This window comes from Callorhinus ursinus, unplaced genomic scaffold (assembly GCF_003265705.2).
Source record: "Callorhinus ursinus isolate GAN/ISIS: 27379988/994484 unplaced genomic scaffold, GSC_fseal_2.0 scaffold7, whole genome shotgun sequence".
Classification (NCBI taxonomy): domain Eukaryota; kingdom Metazoa; phylum Chordata; class Mammalia; order Carnivora; family Otariidae; genus Callorhinus; species Callorhinus ursinus.
In genome coordinates this window covers 66790417-66807831 of record NW_027397069.1, presented here as the reverse complement: position 1 = coordinate 66807831, position 17415 = coordinate 66790417, and the positions used below count along the sequence as shown (strand labels likewise).

Sequence of the window (17415 nt, the reverse complement as noted above, 5' to 3'; positions counted from 1 at the left end):
AAATCTAAACTGCTCAAAAAAATAAAGTCTATGAATTAAAAAAAATAGTTTTGGGAGATTCATAAAATAAGATACAGTCATCTGGAAAATTCACCATATGGAACATATATTTTGCAAAGGTGTTATACAAATAAGGCAAGGTATTTATTAAACCCGTTAGAATTAATTAAAAAGCCACTCTTATCTTTCCTGCATCAAACTTGAAATTATCAGTTTAATGCATGGCAAACACAAGAGGTCAGGTTTACAATATGTGATTTTTTAAGAAGAGATACTCTGGGAAAAGTCATTCTTTACTAGTGAGGGGTTTGTTACTCTCACTGGTGGCAGTAAGTGTAGATCAAATAGGGACCACAAAGAAAACACCAACAAGCAACACTCTAGAAATTTATTACCAAATCATAACCTATGCACAAAGACAACTAAGCTCATGAGACTAGCAAAGTAGCAGCACAAAATGTAAGAAAATGAACATTAAGAAATACAATTTAGGAACGTCGTCTTCTTTGAATTAGATTCAAAATACTGAGAGACAGACACTGAAACAAAAATCTTAACCATACACAAACCATCTTAGCATGTAATTATCTGCTGGAAACCATCCACACAATGGTAACTGAAGGCGACTCCCTGTTGCCGTACCAACACATGAACAGACCTGTGCCCATTTTTGTGTGTTTTCATAAAATACACAGGTTCTTAGAGAATAGACACAGGAATAGTTAGATTCCAAGATTTTTACTGTTATCACATTAGTTTGCATTTATGAAGCTATGAGAAAAGAAGGGAATGGGTGTCATGTTTGAAACTGCTCCTTGAAACGAAACACATCTGAATAATGAAGCCACACCAAAAAGAGAAAGAATCATCCAGACATTCACAGAGGCTTAATTTGGAATAGATAGCTTTGCAAAGGCAAATATTTTAAATAAAAAATTCAAGATTAAAAAAAAAGGTAGTTGGGGAGGAGGGCAAGAGAGAGAAGGAAGTACTTAAACAAATCTGCATAGATGATGAACAGAATTTAAATATGGTTTCAGTTCATTTCCTCCTAAAACTATGCCTGGTTAACTGAGGTAGACTCTGGAAAAAACAAGTGCAAAGATTCAGGTTTTCCAAAGGGCAATATTTAGTCATTTCAGAGGTTGTAAAACGAAAGTGCATTTTATGAGCACAAAATCAAGTGGAAGCCCTTTTACAGGAAGAAAACCTCTATACTAATTCCCTATTTGTTGTGCCAAACTTCCAAATGTATAAAACCTACACACTGCCGGTGACAAAGCAGTATCCAGGTTATTTATAGACATACATGAAATAAGGTTGATCAAGACATGAGAATGGTAAAATAAAAAGAATAAATGACACTACCTTATTAGTTTTCCTTTATTTATTAACAAGTCACTTGGAAATTTAGAAATACCACTGGGTTAGAGTTGTCTGGAACCAAAAAACCTAGTAAACATTGCAAGAATTACTGTTAATTTGTGAATGTTTAAAAATGTATCTATTATCTTAGGGATTTTATTTTTAAAGTACTCATACCGTTTCTGCATTAAGAAACAATATTAAAAGCAAATAGCCCTGGGGCACCTGGGTGGCTCAGTTGTTAAGCATCTGCCTTCGGCTCAGGTCATGGTTCCAGGGTCCTGGGATCGAGCCCCGCATTGAGCTCCATGCTTAGCGGGAAGCCTGCTTCTCCCTCTCCCATTCCCCCTGCTTGTGTTCCCTTTCTCGCTGTGTCTCTCTCTGTCAAATAAATAAATAAAATCTTAAAAAAAAAGTGTTAAAAAAAAGCAAATAGCCTTTAAAAATTAAATAAGTAAAGCCCAATTTGAAAGTATATATAAGTAAATATAGTAATTAACAGAGTTTTTAGCTTTTTCTGCAAAAATAATTAGTGGAGATGAGAATATAACATTTGGGGTTCAAATATTTTTATTCCCTAACAAGCCCTCCAACTGTAATTCCTATTCTTCTCTATTGTGACCGATTTTTAGATTCACATAATTATGTGCATCACAGATTAAGTGATATATAAAAAAAAAATCATAAAATCAAAACAGTTAAGGAACAAAAGACACAAAAAATGTTAAAAAAAAAGTTTCATTCAAGTTAATGTGGCCCTTTCTTGGAAAAGGCCAGCAAATATCCTTAACATTTTATGCCTATCACATAGGATATAGGTCAAGGTGATTTATCACTAAGATAAAAGAAAGAGTGGGGATCTACTATTACACAAAAAGGACTCAATAATCAAGATAATACTGAAGGCGCCAAAGCCCACACAATATGAAATACCTGCCTAAGTCCTTCACTTTATCTCCAGGTAGGGTGGAGGACAGAGAAACATAACTATGCCAACTGGCTACCATTTTACAATTCTCATCTAAATTCAACAGTATATAGTACAAAAAACTTCCAATGCAGGAGTTCACACAAACTCAAGCTGTGCAAAACCTAAAGAATATCAATAACTTCATGTTCAACAGAGTCAGGCTACATATAGCCAAGTGAAAGAGTGACAGTTATATTGTACACTGGGGCTGTAAACACGCTTTTTTTCTTTAAGTACCTGTATGTTTGTTCATAGGAGATTCACCAGATATTTGCTTGCTCACTTTTTGAGTAATTAGTGGTTTCAGCCTATACTTTGACAGTCAAATATCACATCATAAAAACTGCAATCTCAGGAGCTCAACTGAAGCCCCTAATTATGCAGCTAGACCACAACACATTTCCTCTTCCAAGCTGTCTTGCTTTTTCTGGAGATAGAGGTCCAAACCGAAAGTGTATTTTGATCACGCTAGAATGTCTACACTGCCACTGACTAGAAGATGAAAGTCTGTGATGCCATAGCCTATTTTCCTGCTTGGATTTCTAGAAGGTTTCAGCCTAAGTTTAAAAGCCATTTGTCTGGTACATTTCATCTATACTAAGTTCCTTTAAAAAATAAAGTGATTAGAAGAGCAAAATGTTTACCATAATTACATGTGTACATGTTTACAATAAACATGAACTTTGGGAAATAGTTCATGAAAATCGCCGGATCTATTATAATTACATTGTTCAAACAAACTTAAAACAGATTTAAAGGAGAAAAACAGAAAAACCTGTATATATTATCTTTCCAAAGCACACACAGATTACTGTGCCTCTCATTTTAAGATCTGAACTTGTTTCATTAGTTGGATCCAGAAGCCACACAGTGTAATTATAGAAAGTGCCCAGTCAGAGCCACACAGCCTCGTCCAACTTTGTAAGCCACAGAGCTCCCACCCGAGGTTCTTGTACATGGTAAGCAACCAATATAAATCTGCTGAATGAAGGAACTATCTGATATTTGCAAGACAGAACTGTATAAAACTCAGTCCTAACCTCATTGTGTTGCAGAGCCCAAAATACTCATGTTTTCAGAAGAAGTATTTGATAACGCAACATAGAGAAAATGAAGCAAAACACAATTTTCTCATTCTGGGTAAGGCAACACACTGTCTTGCGATAAAGACAGCATACATACAATGTACAGTAAAGGCTGGATAGAACACCTGAGCAATCTCCTCAGGATCCTTTAAGGGGGTTAAGAAATACAAAGCAATTGCCATCCACTGACAGAGCAAAATGAGAAATGAGGGAAATAAAAAATTAAAAAAGCACACCCGATTCACCATCATAGCAAAGATAAGCTTCTAGGAAGCTTGAGTGTCCAAATACTACTTAACTGATAATTTTTAAAAATCACAATTACCATATTATTATCCATGAAGAATTTTAAAAGAAATACATGCCAACACAAATAACACAAAACCTAGAAAAACAGTCTAACAAGTTTTAGCAATCAAAACACACATGTTTTAATGGCTGCCCCTGGGACCCTGGGACTTCAGGGAAAAAAATATGTTACTGGATGGCAACAGTTTGCAAGATGATCTTAATGTGATCATTTATTTCTTTATTTAAAAAGTTAATGAATAAAAGAAAACTTACTTCAATGTTTTAAATGAATTCATTCAATTAAAATAAAATCATGATGTCTTATGATTTCAACTTTTATAAACTATTTCTCAGAGGAAAGGGGGTAATTTATAGCATTATATAAAATCCTAAAGTCTAGAATCAGACTTAAGTTATCTGAAAATTATATAATTCTTAATAGGGAAAAAAATCTTTTAAAGCAAGATACTAAGAGGCTTTTTGTTAAGTGTCTAAAAAGTTCTATTATTTTTAGTTTTAAACCAGCTGGGTGCTCTCCAAAACGGAGAACTGAAGACAGCATCAAATACAAATTTTAAAAAGCATCACCATCCAAAGCAAAGGTTGTCCAACCCGAATGGGATAAATGTAATTTAAAAAAAATGAACACCAGGATATCCTACATGCCATCTACTTTTTCTGGCCTCTTTTTATTGTCTAATTCCTGCTGAACTCAATGTGTATGTCAGATTTCTATCCTAATCTTACTGTAGTTGTGGTGTACAAGTTCTCAACCTAGACAAAGAATAATTTTACAATTTTAAAATGAACATCACTTATTATGTACAATGAACGCTATTTTGTTAAACTAGCTGTCTGGAAAACTATAAAGATTTTGTTGTTTGTTTTGCATTAGCCACAAGAGAGTGGGCTTCCTTAGAATACCAAAGTGTTTATTTAGAATATGAAAGTCAAGTTCAGCAAAAATCAAACATTGTTAGAGCTGAGGAAAATAAAGGACTTATCCATTTGAATGTATTGAAAGAAAAGTGAAAACACACCTAGAATTCAAGAACGAAGAAATGCTTCTTATGCAATCATAATATTCTTCCCATCCTTCCAACATAAGTACCAGCAAAAAATACTAAAGACCAGAGAAACAACCTGACAAAACATTTCAAAGACCACAAGGCTTGAGGAGATCATAAAGCTGAATAAATGAATAAATAGCTAATAGAAGAAATGGTGGGGGAACAGAGGGTAAAAATTCAACTGTATGACAGACCGTGACAGTAAGAATTAAATTCTAAAGTTTTAACTATCAAATTCATTATTTAATTCAAAACTATCATTTTTAACAATAATGAATTTGACACAAACCCAGTTCTGATGTTAAAAGTCAACATACATGGGTCCCTCAGCACAGAGCGAAGAATAGAAAAAAACAAAAAACAACAAATGCAAGTGAGAAAGAGAGGTCCTTCTAACCCTTTTGTAAACAAGCTTCTACAAGAGCGTACTGATCGCTCTTTGGCCTCCCTGACACGCCGCTTTGCATGTGCAATATTAACGCGTGAATACGTGGAGGTACCGGCACAAAGCCAGGTGATGGAGACTATCAGGCTCCCTATGTAAGCTTTCCTTCTTTCCCAACTACATTTATATTCTTTGTGGTTTTAGGTTTTTTGCCTTTAAGGGAAACATCTCTCCAATGAAAAGTTCTAAACCTGTTTTTAAAAAAAACTGCACGGAATTTCTTCACATTTTATAAATAAAAATACCAGAAATGAAAGAGCTGACAGAAATTCAAGCAGATCCAAATTCAACCATCCATTTTTCATACTTCTCCAAGTCTGCAGCAGAGACAGACTTAGCAATTTTCTTAAGAGCCAATTCAAAGTCTCCTTTGGTAACAGGCATCTGAAGTTCCTCTTTAGAAAGTGCACGGATCTCCTCTGGACCTAAGCCATTGATTCGCCGTCTCATTGCCATTAAAGAGGCGTCCCTAAAAACATACAAAATCAGTGAATCCATACTGATGCAAATGTTTTAAACACTGTCAATTGTAACAAAGTTAAGAGAAAACATTCAAAAGATCATTTTATGTGTTTTTACGATGCTGCTCAAAAGTTCCCATTTTAGAGATATCCTGATTGGAAAAGGTTAAAATAGGATGCAAACGACTTAAACATAAAATGTACTATTAATGAATCCTAAAAGTCAAGGTTGGGCTCAGATAGTACTGAACTTTCTTCTCCCCACTTGCTCTTTCAAAGGCAGCCAAGAAAGTTAGGAAACAGAAGTAGAGTTTTGAAATACTGAATTGCACACTTGAAAATGAACACATGGCTAATGTTAAGATAATTCAAATCTTAACCAGTTTGTCTACGACCTAATTAGAGGAGGTAAAGCCAGGAAACTCCTTCTCTGGAACATGAATGTATCTACACAGAGTGGATGTGGAATCCCCCACATGGAGCATTGGTGGGCAACTAAAGGGATAAAACCTGGCTTCTCCAGATTCTGTTTTCAGTTCCATTCTGATCAGCTGTAAATAATTATGAAGGTTTGGAAGAACTGCACAATTAATGCTCACGAAAAAGCTATTAGGAAGCCAACCCAACCAAAACCTCAAATTTTTATATATTTTACACAGTGATATTAGAAACTATTGGGAGCTTCTTGTGTGCCACTAAACTTACAAGCACGTAAGAAAAATACTAGTACAAAAAGTGAGAAACAACAGATACTCCAGTTTTAAAGAAAGGCTACTGCTGTCAATATAAGTATAGTTAAGAAGGTAAGAAAAAAAATCCCTATTGAGTGATGTGAATTGTCTACAAAACATGTCACTAAATTGAAAGGGAAATATATGATATATTTTACACATATGAAATATGTATTTCCCAGCTTAAACTGATGCAACTTTGCTTGCTCATCTGCATGTAGTAAAATAATGCCAACCAAAACTAATTATTATTTTATGTTGATGCAACTAGGCTCCAATTCAGGGCTAAACTGACCTTAGCTTGTCAAAGTCATTATTGCCAAATTAAGTACAATTTCTTTAAAATCAAAGGATATATCAGAGAAAGACAATTATCACTTGGTTTCACTCATATGTTGAATAAGGATCATAGGGGAAGGGAGAGAAAACTGAATGGGTAGTCATCAGAGAGGGAGACAAACCATGAGAGACTCTTAACTCTAGGAAACAAACTGAGGGTTGCTAGAGGGGAGGTGGGTGGGAGGATGGGGTAATTGGTGATGGGCATTAAGGAGGGCACGTGATGTGATCAGCACTGGATATCAACTGATGAATTACTGAACTCTATATCTGAAACTAAGGATGTACTGTATGTTGGCTAAATGAATTTAAACTTTAAAAAAATCAAAGGAATAGAAAAGGTGGCCATATTGTTATACAATTATTCACCTAACAATGACCCATGAGGTTATATAGAAAAGAAACAAGACAAGTAAGAAATCAAGGAAATGGGTCGCTGCTTTCACATCAAGGGCTAATAACGATACTAACTTTAAGACCAATCCTCCTGCCAAATCTATACCTAATATCTAAGGTCACGGATCATTAAAAAAATACCTGCAAACATTAGTTATATCAGCACCAGAATAGCCCTCAATCTTCTCCGCTATATCTTCCAATTGAATGTCAGGATCCAGTTCAACCTCACGAAGATTTATCTTCAGCAGCTCAGTTCTTCCTTTCGCTGTAGAAGATTTTTTTGTTACTGTTGGATCTTTTACTTTACAAATCCTTTTGATAAGAAATCACATATTAACATTCAGGAAAAGAAAGAGGAGTCAGTAACTTGAGTCCACCTAGTATTACCAACTCATTGTATGACTCAGAATTCACGAACATCCTAAGTGCCTTGGCTGCAGTAACTAAAAATTGAAACAAAACTCAGAGTTTTCCTTATAGATTGTGAAGATACTTGCTATGAAAACAAAGGGTCTGTGATCCTTTATGAAAAATAAAATCATTAATATTCAAGTACCAAACATGCTTTTAGTAAAAAACAACATTTAGCCTAGCTTTATAAAACTAGATTGCATGGAGTGTAACTCTTGTGAATCATTTTGCTCACCTTTTAGTGTGATATAGAAAAAGATTTCCTAGGATACAGGAAATCAGCCCTTAGCACAGAACACATATTAATGTGTTTTTTTACTTGGAGAGCCAGCCCACAGACATTTGCTGTTCCAATATGAGTGAAATGTGTATTGTACTATGTAAGCTCAAATGAATTACAGAATTGTATAAAATAACCAATCATGCTTACTGTTTTACTATCAGTTTTAATGGCAAATTTCTATTTAATACAGCATACTAAGATAATGCAAACGTAGGTTGCATTTGGCTTTCTACTATTTCCTGATATATAAAATGAAATGTAATTTTCCCCAACTTTTATTTTGAAAAATTTTAAATCTACAGGTTAAAAAAAAAAATCAGTGAACACCCATTTACCTTCCATCTAGACTGATCAACTGTTAATATTTTGCCATTATCACTCCCATCTCCTCTCTCCTCCCTCCTCTTTTTTGAATTGAGAGCTAACTGTAGGCATTGCAACACTTCACCTTAAATTCTTCAGCATGTACCTCCTAAGAACAAAGGTATCCATACAATTATCACATTACCAGCAAATTTAACATTGTTATATTAGAACCATCTAATATACAATCTAGATTAAAATGTCCCCATTTTCCCCAGGCCCTTATGACTTTCTTAAAAACCATCACACACTGCATTTAGTTATCATATCTCTTTAGTCTTCTTTAATCTAAAGCAGTTCCCCAAAGTTTGTTTTATCTTTCATGACATTGACAATTCCCCAAATGATCACATAAAGTCAGAGTATTCCAGTAAAGATCCCAATAGGTCTGTTTATGGATCTGAACAGGCAGATATTAAAATGTTTATAGAAATGGAAAGAATCAAGGACAACCAAGACACACTGGAAAAACAAAAGTGAGGTGGGAGGAACTGCTCTATTAGAATTTAAGACTTATTACAAAGCAATAGTATTCAAATCAGTGATACTCTTGCAGAGATAAACAAATAGATCAACGATACAGAAAAGGGAGTATATAAGCAGATCAAAGCATATACTGTGAACACCTGATTTAAGACATATGTGGTTCAAGCAGTGGGAGAAAATGCCAGAACAACTACTATCTACAGGGTAAAAAAAAGAAATTGCATCCTGCCTCATGCCATACATAAAAATCAGTGCCAGATATATTACTACTCTAAATGTAAGATGGAAAATTACAAGCATTTTAGAAGATAAAACAGGAAATATATTAATGACTTCAGAGTGAATATTCTTAAGATATATATAGATATAGAGAGAGATATATATATTCAAGAAGTTGCCCACAAAAGACTGAGAAACTGACCACATTAAAATTAGGAATTCTAATTCACCAAGACTCTGTAAATAGAGTGAAAACACAAAAGTTAAGAGTTTGAGAAGATATTTACAACATATATAAGTAACAAAGTACTCATATCCAGAATATATAAAGAACTCCTACAAATATAAAGGTCAGACCACCTAATAGAAAAAGGGGCAAAAACTTGAACAGATATTTGTTATATATCTTTTCCTTTAGTAGCCATTTGGTTTTGCTATAATCAAATAACATAATAACATAATAAATGGCTACTAAAGGAAAAGATAGTCAAATTATCTAATAAAGAAGGAAATAAAAATTAAACCACAATGAGATAGCACTGCACACCAAGAGACTGATATAAATTTAAAAAGTCTAAGGTTTTGGAAAAATGTGAAGCAATGGGAACTCTCCTATCTTGCTGGTAGGAGTATAAGGTGTAACAACCACTTTGGAACAACCATTTGGGAAGACAGATTGGATTTATCTATTTATTGTTCCAGCTATGCAACATGACCAGTTCACTGCAAGGATGGAATGCTCCATCTCAACCTAAAGAAACTTAGGCATTTTCACCATTATGCAAGTATAAAAATATTCATAGCAGTACTATTCATAATTGCCTAAAATTGTAAGCAATCAAAATGTCCACCAAATAATATGATGGATAACTGTGGTATAATGACATAATGGATGTTATAGGCTGAATTGTCTACCCCAACCCCCGAAGTTTTATGTTGAAGTTCTAACTTCCAATACTTCAGAATGTGACTGTATTTGAAGATAGGGCCTTTAAAAAGGCGATTAAAGTAAAATGAAGTCATCTGGGTGGGCCTAATCCAGTCTGACTGGTATCTTTACAAGAAGAGGAGATAAAGACACACACATGGTGAAAGACTACATAAAGACACTGGAAAAAAAATGGCTATCGAATGGCTATCTATAAGCCAAGGAAAGAAGCCCGAGAATGAAACAACACCTTGCTTGATCTTGGACTTCTAGACTGAGAAAATAAATTTCTGTTGTTTAAGCCACCCAGTCCGTGCTACTCTGTAATGGCAGCCTTAGCTGACTAATACAACAGAATGCTATACAGCAACAAAAATGAACAGCATCTAGATACCATAATATGGATGAATCTTAAAAATGTACTTGAACAAAAGAAGCAAAATACAAATAAACATCATTAGTGTGATTCAATTTAAGTTTTAAAAAGAGATAAAACTTTGTTTAGGGATACTTTATTAGGTAAGAAAATTGTAAGATAAAAATCAATTATTTCCATAAAAGGAGTAACAGTGATTACCACCAGGGGGAGGTATGCTAGGGAAAAGAATATACTGGGAGCTTCTGAGGTCTGATAATGCTCCATTTCTTGTCCTAGAAAGTAGTTACATGGTTGTTTGCCAATTATTGGATGGACTGAACTAAATTTTAATACAATTTAGTTCTATAATGAGTTATATTTCTCACTCACACAAAGTAAGACAAAGCAAAGCAATGCAAAGAGCAGCCACAGTGGAAGAGAAGTAAGCAGGCATTATCAGGGACTGCCAGAAAAAAAGAAAGAGTACTAAGTCAGAAATCTTTACCTCCAGAATTCCTTAATCTTGAGAGCTCCTTATCCTTGATCATCCCCAGCCAATAGGCCCACCTTACAGTTCACTATGGTATAGAGGCAAAGAAGTCCTGCACTCAGATGGTCAGCAAGAGGGGCGTGGGAAAAAAGAGGGAAGGGCAGGAAGCCCCTAGGTTTGCTGCTACAGAAAGTGGTTGTGGTCCTGATGCCTCAGTAAGAACTCCGACTTTAACCTAAGTGTGATTTCATAGTGCTCCACGCATAGCAGGAGAATGTTAGCGGACAAATATCACTTTGTTTTCTTAGTCCTAGAGTATCACTATATTTATAAATCAAAATGTTTTACTGCAGGCCACCCTAAGAACTTGAACACCAAGTTCAGTATAATGTATTATCTCACAGAAACAAAGTTCCAGTCAGTCACCTTAAATGAACTTTGGGGCATAAGCCTGCTCACAGTGAAGTTCTGCCTGGTAGGAAGCATCTTTTTCCCTAGTAACTATGATTTGGGGAAAATAACTTTTAATTCTGGTTGTATCAGTGAGTTGTTAGAAGATTCCAAGTAGGATTTATCAGTTGTATAAAACTGAATGATATTGTAGAAGGATTTAACCAGAAATTATTATGTTACTAATAAGAACTGCGAATGCCACATAACCAAGTCAGTACGCATTCTAAATTTAAATAAACATTGTTAAAAGGATCATACACTTCTTATACTAACAATTCTTCTTAAGCACACTTGGCAGTCCAGCACAGAAGATAGCAAGTATGTGCTCTGGGGCCAGACTGTCTGGGCTCACAACCCTGCTCTGCCTCACTGGGTGGGATACTTAACCCCGCAGTGCCTCAGTTTCCTCACATGTCAAATAAAGATAAGAACAGAATCTACTGCAGAAGACTGTTGTGAGGGTTAAATAAGTTAGTACATGTAAAGCCTGGTGCACAGTCAGCACTCAAAAAATGTTCATTGTTTCCCCCCCACCACCACCACCACTGGCTAGTCAACAAACAAGATTAGAGAGAGACATAGAAAACCCAGATCCCTTCTATTAAGGACCATCTGAGACACAGATAACCCAGAGAAGTAAATTCTACACAGGGAGATAGGCCAGGCCAAAAAAGCCTTCATAGAATTAGCATGCTTTAATGTCAACTTTGAAAAAAATCAATAAACTTTTCTTAAAAGTTTTATTTATTTAAGCAATCTCTACACCCAACGTGGGGCTCAAACTCACAAGCCCAAGATCAAGAGTCATATCCTCTTCTGACTGAGCCAGCCAGGCACCCCACTGGAGTTTTTGTTCTTTTTCTTCTTTTTAAGTAAGCTCCATGCCCAACATGGGGCTCAAACTCACAACCCCAAGATCAAGAGTCGCATGCTCTACAAACTGAGCCAACCAGGGGCCCCAGTAAAATTTAAATAGAGCCATCTGGGATATGGGAGTACCATAAATAATGACATCGAAGTAAGAAGAAGCATGAGCATACCAGAGTTGTGGGGGGGGGGGAGGTAAGTAGAAAAGTACAAAGGAGGACTGAGAAATGGAAATAGACACAATTAAGACAGATAAGGTATGAACCAAAAAGCACTCTGACCCTGATGTGACAGGAAGCTAGACTCAGAGTCTAAGACACTCTATGACATTTCAGTGATTTAGGGAGGTTATTCTAAAAGCAAAATACAGTTAAATGAAAGGGGCTGAAAAAGGAGTTGATTAAGCTGACCAGGTGCTTGCTGCTATAATTGAGATGCATAAAGGAAGAAGAGACTTAGTGTAAGGCCAAGCTCTAGCTGTGCCTGTTAGTTTGCCTTTTGTTAACTATGGCAGATTGTATTCTGCCGGGCCCCGAGTTCTCAGCTCCTCCGGGCGGAGATTGGGAGGCCACCATTTTCACCCTGATCCTCCAAAGCTGTACTGAGAGCAAACCCTAGCAGCTTGCTTAGCCCGGGCCGACAAGGGCGGGGCAATTCCACCTCCGGCAAAGAAATTTGGGAACCACGGCAACAGGCCCCTCCCCCAGAAGATCAGCACGAACAGCCAGCAAGCCAAGACCAAGTTTACCGATCAAGTAAAACGGGAGAACTCCAGCGCTACGGGAATACTGCACATAGAATTCATGGCGTTTTTACCATAATTCATTAGTTTTTCAAAGTTAATTTTTTAACTTTTTTTTTGAATTTTTCTTTTTCCCTTTTTCAAACAACATCTTATCAATCCTTTTAAAAAAACATTTTTTATTTTTCATTTTTAGAGTCATATTTTTATCCCTTCATATTACCTACCCTTATTTTTGGCATATACATATAAGTTGTTCTCTCTTTAAAATTTTGAGATACAATTTCTTCCAACAGATCAAAATATGCGCTAAATCACTAGGGTATGGCTTTGTTCTATTCTCCTGCCTGATCACATTCTCTCCCTTTCTTTTTTCTTTTTTCTTTTTCTTTTTAAATCTTCTTACTTTTTAAAAACAACTTATCAATTCCTTTTATAAAATCTCTTATAATTTTCATCTTTACAGTCATCTGCCATCCCTTCATTGTATCAACCCTTATTTTGTAGATATATAAGTCTTTATTCCTTTAAAATTTTAGCAGGCACTTTCTTCTAACAGACCAAAATATGCCCAAAAGCTAGTGTGTGGCACTGATCTATGCACTAGCCTGATCATATTTGATCATATTCTGGGGTTTTTTTTGTTGTTTTGTTCTGGTTTTGTTTGTCTTTATCTTTTTCTTTTTCCTTTTTTTTTTTTTCTCTCTTCTTTCTTTCCCTTTCTTGTCCCCTGGTTTCAGATCTTTTCTGATTTGTATAGAGTATATTTGCTGGAGACATTGTTAACCTGTTAGCATTCTGGTCTCTCATTCATCTGTTCTCCTCTGGACAAAATGACAAGACGAAAAAAATCACCTCAGCAAAAAGAACAAGAGATAGTACCGTCAGCGAGGGACCTACTCAAAACTGACATTAGTACGGTGTCGGACCTAGAGTTCAGAATCATGACTTTAAAGATACTAGCTGGCCTTGAAAAAAGTGTGGAAGTTATTAGAGAAACCCCTTCTGGAGAAATAAAAGAACTAAAATGTAACCAAGTCGAAATCAAAAAGGCTATTAAGGAGGTGCAATCAAAAATGGGGGCACTAGCTGCTAGGATAAATGAGGCAGAAGAAAGAATCAGTGATATAGAAGACCAAATGATGGAAAATAAAGAGGCTGAGAAAAACAGAGAAACAACTACAGGATCACAAGGGCAGAATTCGAGAGATAAGTGATACGATAAGATGAAACAACATTAGAATAATTGGGATCCCAGAAGAAGAAGAAAGAGAGAGAGGGGCAGAAGGTATATTGGAGCAAATAATAGCAGAGAACTTCCCTAATGTGGGGAAGGAAACAGGCATCAAAATCCAGGAGGCACAGAAACGCCTCTCAAAATCAATAAAAATAGGTCAACACCCCGACATCTAATAGTAAAACTTACGAGTCTCAGAGACAAAGAGAAAATCCTGAAAGCAGCTCGGGAGAAGAGATATGTAACCTACAATGGTAGAAACATTAGATTGGCAACAGACCTATCCACAGAGACCTGGCAGGCCAGAAAGGACTGGCATGATATCTTCAGAGCACTAAACGAGAAAAATATGCAGCCAAGAATACTATATCCAGCTAGGCTATCATTGAAAATAGAAGGAGAGGTAAAAAGCCTCCAGGACAAACAGAAACTAAAGAAATTTGCAAACACAAAACCAGCCCTACAAGAAATATTGAAAGAGGTCCTCTAAGCAAAAAGAGAGCCTAAAAGCAGCACAGATCAGAAAGGAACACAGACAACATACAGTAACAGTCACCTTACAGGCAATACAATGGCACTAAATTCATACCTTTCAAGTTACCCTGAATGTAAATGGGCTAAATGCCCCAATCAAAAGCCACAGGCTATCAGACTGGATTAAAAAACAAGACCCATCAATGTGCTGTCTGCAAGAGACTCATTTTAGACCCAAAGACACCTCCAGATTGAAAGTGACGGGGTGGAAAACCATTTACTGTGCTAATGGACACCAAAAGAAAGCTGGGGTGGCAATCCTTATATCAGACAAATTAGATTTTAAAACAAAGAATGTAATAAGAGATGAAGAAGGACACTATATCCTACTTAAAGGGTCTATCCAACAAGAAGATCTAACAATTGTAAATATCTATGCCCCTAACGTGGGAGCAGCCAATTATATAAGGAAATTAATAGCAAAAGCAAAGAAACACACTGACAATACAATAATAGTGGGGGACTTTAACACCCCCCTGACTGAAATGGACAGATCATCTAAGCAAAAGATCAACAAGGAAATAAAGACTTTCAATGAAACACTGGACCAAATGGACTTCACAGACATATTCAGAACATTCCATCCCAAAGCAACAGAATACACATTCTTCTCTAGTGCCCATGGAACATTCTCCAGAATTGATCACATCCTAGGTCACAAATCAGGCCTCAACTGGTACCAAGAGACTGGGATCATTCCCTGCATATTTTCAGACCACAATGCTTTGAAACTAGAACTCAATCACAAGAGGAAAGTCGGAAAGAACTCAAATACATGGAGGCTAAAGAGCATCCTACTAAAGAATGAATGCATCAACCAGGAAATTAAAGAAGAATTTAAAAAATTCATGGAAACCAATGAAAACGAAAACACAACTGTTCAAAATCTTTGGGATACAGCAAAGGCAGTCCTGAGAGGAAAGCATATAGCAATACAAGCCTTTCTCAAGAAACAAGAAAGGTCTCAAATACACAACCTAACCCTACACCTAAAGGAGCTGGAGAAAGAACAGCAAAGAAAGCCTAAACCCAGCAGGAGAAGAGAAATAATAATGATCAGAGCAGAAATCAATGAACTAGAAACTAAAAGAACAGTAGAACAGATCAACGAAACTAGGAGCTGGTTCTTTGAAGGAATTAACAAGATTGATAAACCCCTGGCCGGACTTATCAAAAAGAAAAGAGAAATGACCCAAATCAACAAAATCATGAATGAAAGAGGAGAGATCACAACCAACACCGAAGACATACAAACAATTATAAGAACATATTATGAGCAACTCTATGCCAGCAAATTAGATAATCTGGAAGAAATGGGTACATTCCTAGAGATATATCAACTACCAAAATTGAACCAGGAAGAAATAGAAAACCTGAACAGACATAACCACTAAGGAAATTGAAGCAGTCATCAAAAATCTCCCAACAAACAAAAGCCCAGGGCCAGATGGCTTCCCAGGGGAATTCTATCAAACATTTAAAGAAGAATTAATACCTATTCTCCTGAAACTGTTCCAAAAAATAGAAATAGAAGGAAAACTTCCAAACTCATTTTATGAGGCCACCATTACCTTGATCCCAAAACCAGACAAAAACCCCATCAAAAAGGAGAACTACAGACCAATATCCATGATGAACATGGATGCAAAAATTCTCACCAAAATCCTAGCCAATAGGATCCAACAGTACATTAAAAGGATTATTCACCATGACCGAGTGGGATTTATCCCTGGGATGCAAGTTTGGTTCAACATCCGCAAGTCAATCAACGTGATACAATACATTAACAAAAGAAAGAACAAGAATCATAGGATCCTCTCAATAGACGCAGAAAAAGCATCTGACAAAGTACAGCATCCTTTCTTGATCAAAACTCTTCAGAGTATAGGGATAGAGGGTACATACCTCAATATCATAAAAGCCATCTATGAAAAACCTACAGCGAATATCATTCTCAATGGGGAAAAGCTGAGAGCTTTTCCCCTAAGGTCAGGAACGCGGCAGGGATGTCCACTCTCACCACTGCTATTCAACATAGTATTAGAAGTCCTAGCCACAGCAATCAGACAACAAAAAGAAATCAAAGGCATCCAAATCGGCAAGGAGGAAGTCAAACTCTCACTCTTTGCAGATGATATGATACTGTATGTGGAAAACCCAAAAGACTCCACCCCAAAACTGCCAGAACTCATACAGGAATTCAGTCAAGTAGCAGGATATAAAATCAATGCACAGAAATCAGTGGCATTCCTATACACCAACAACAAGACAGAAGAGAGACAAATCAAGGAGTCGATCCCATTTACAACTGCACCCAAAACCATAAGATACCTAGGAATAAATTTAACCAAAAGAGGCAAAGGATCTGTACTCAGAAAACTATAAAATACTCAGGAAAGAAATTGAAGAAGACACAAAGAAATGGAAAAACGTTCCATGCTCATGGACTGGAAGAACAAACATTGTGAAGATGTCAATGCTACCTAGAGCAATCTACACATGCAATGCAATCCCCATCAAAATACCATCCATCTTTTTCAAAGAAATGGAACAAATAATCCTAAAATTTGTATGGAACCAGAAGAGACCCCGAATAGCCAGAGGAATATTGAAAAAGAAAAGCAAAGCTGGCGGCATCACAATTCCGGACTTCCAGCTCTATTACAAAGCTGTCATCATCAAGACAGTATGGTACTGGCACAAAAACAGACACATAGATCAATGGAACAGAATCGAGAGCCCAGAAATGGACCCTCAACTCTATGGCCAACTCATCTTTGACAAAGCAGGAAAGAATGCCCAATGGAAAAAAGACAGTCTCTTCAACAAATGGTGTTGGGAAAATTGGACAGCCACATGCAGAAGAATGAAACTGGACCATTTCCTTA

The 17415-nt window shown here is 36.3% G+C and overlaps 1 protein-coding gene across 5 annotated transcripts in view; it reads right to left on the bottom strand.

Annotated features, from left to right (window-relative positions):
• Nucleotides 1-374: 374 nt before the first annotated feature.
• Nucleotides 375-17415, bottom strand: part of KATNAL1 (katanin catalytic subunit A1 like 1) — an 88915-nt gene continuing 71874 nt past the window's right edge. For all 5 annotated transcript variants that reach the window (XM_025875110.2, XM_025875107.2, XM_025875108.2 and 2 more), the window contains 2 exons: nucleotides 7295-7421; nucleotides 375-5695 (listed from right to left, as the gene is read on the bottom strand). In XM_025875110.2, coding sequence (XP_025730895.1) covers nucleotides 5497-5695; nucleotides 7295-7421 — 326 coding nt within the window. In that variant the 3' untranslated portion in view covers nucleotides 375-5496. The remainder of the gene's footprint in view (nucleotides 5696-7294; nucleotides 7422-17415) is intronic.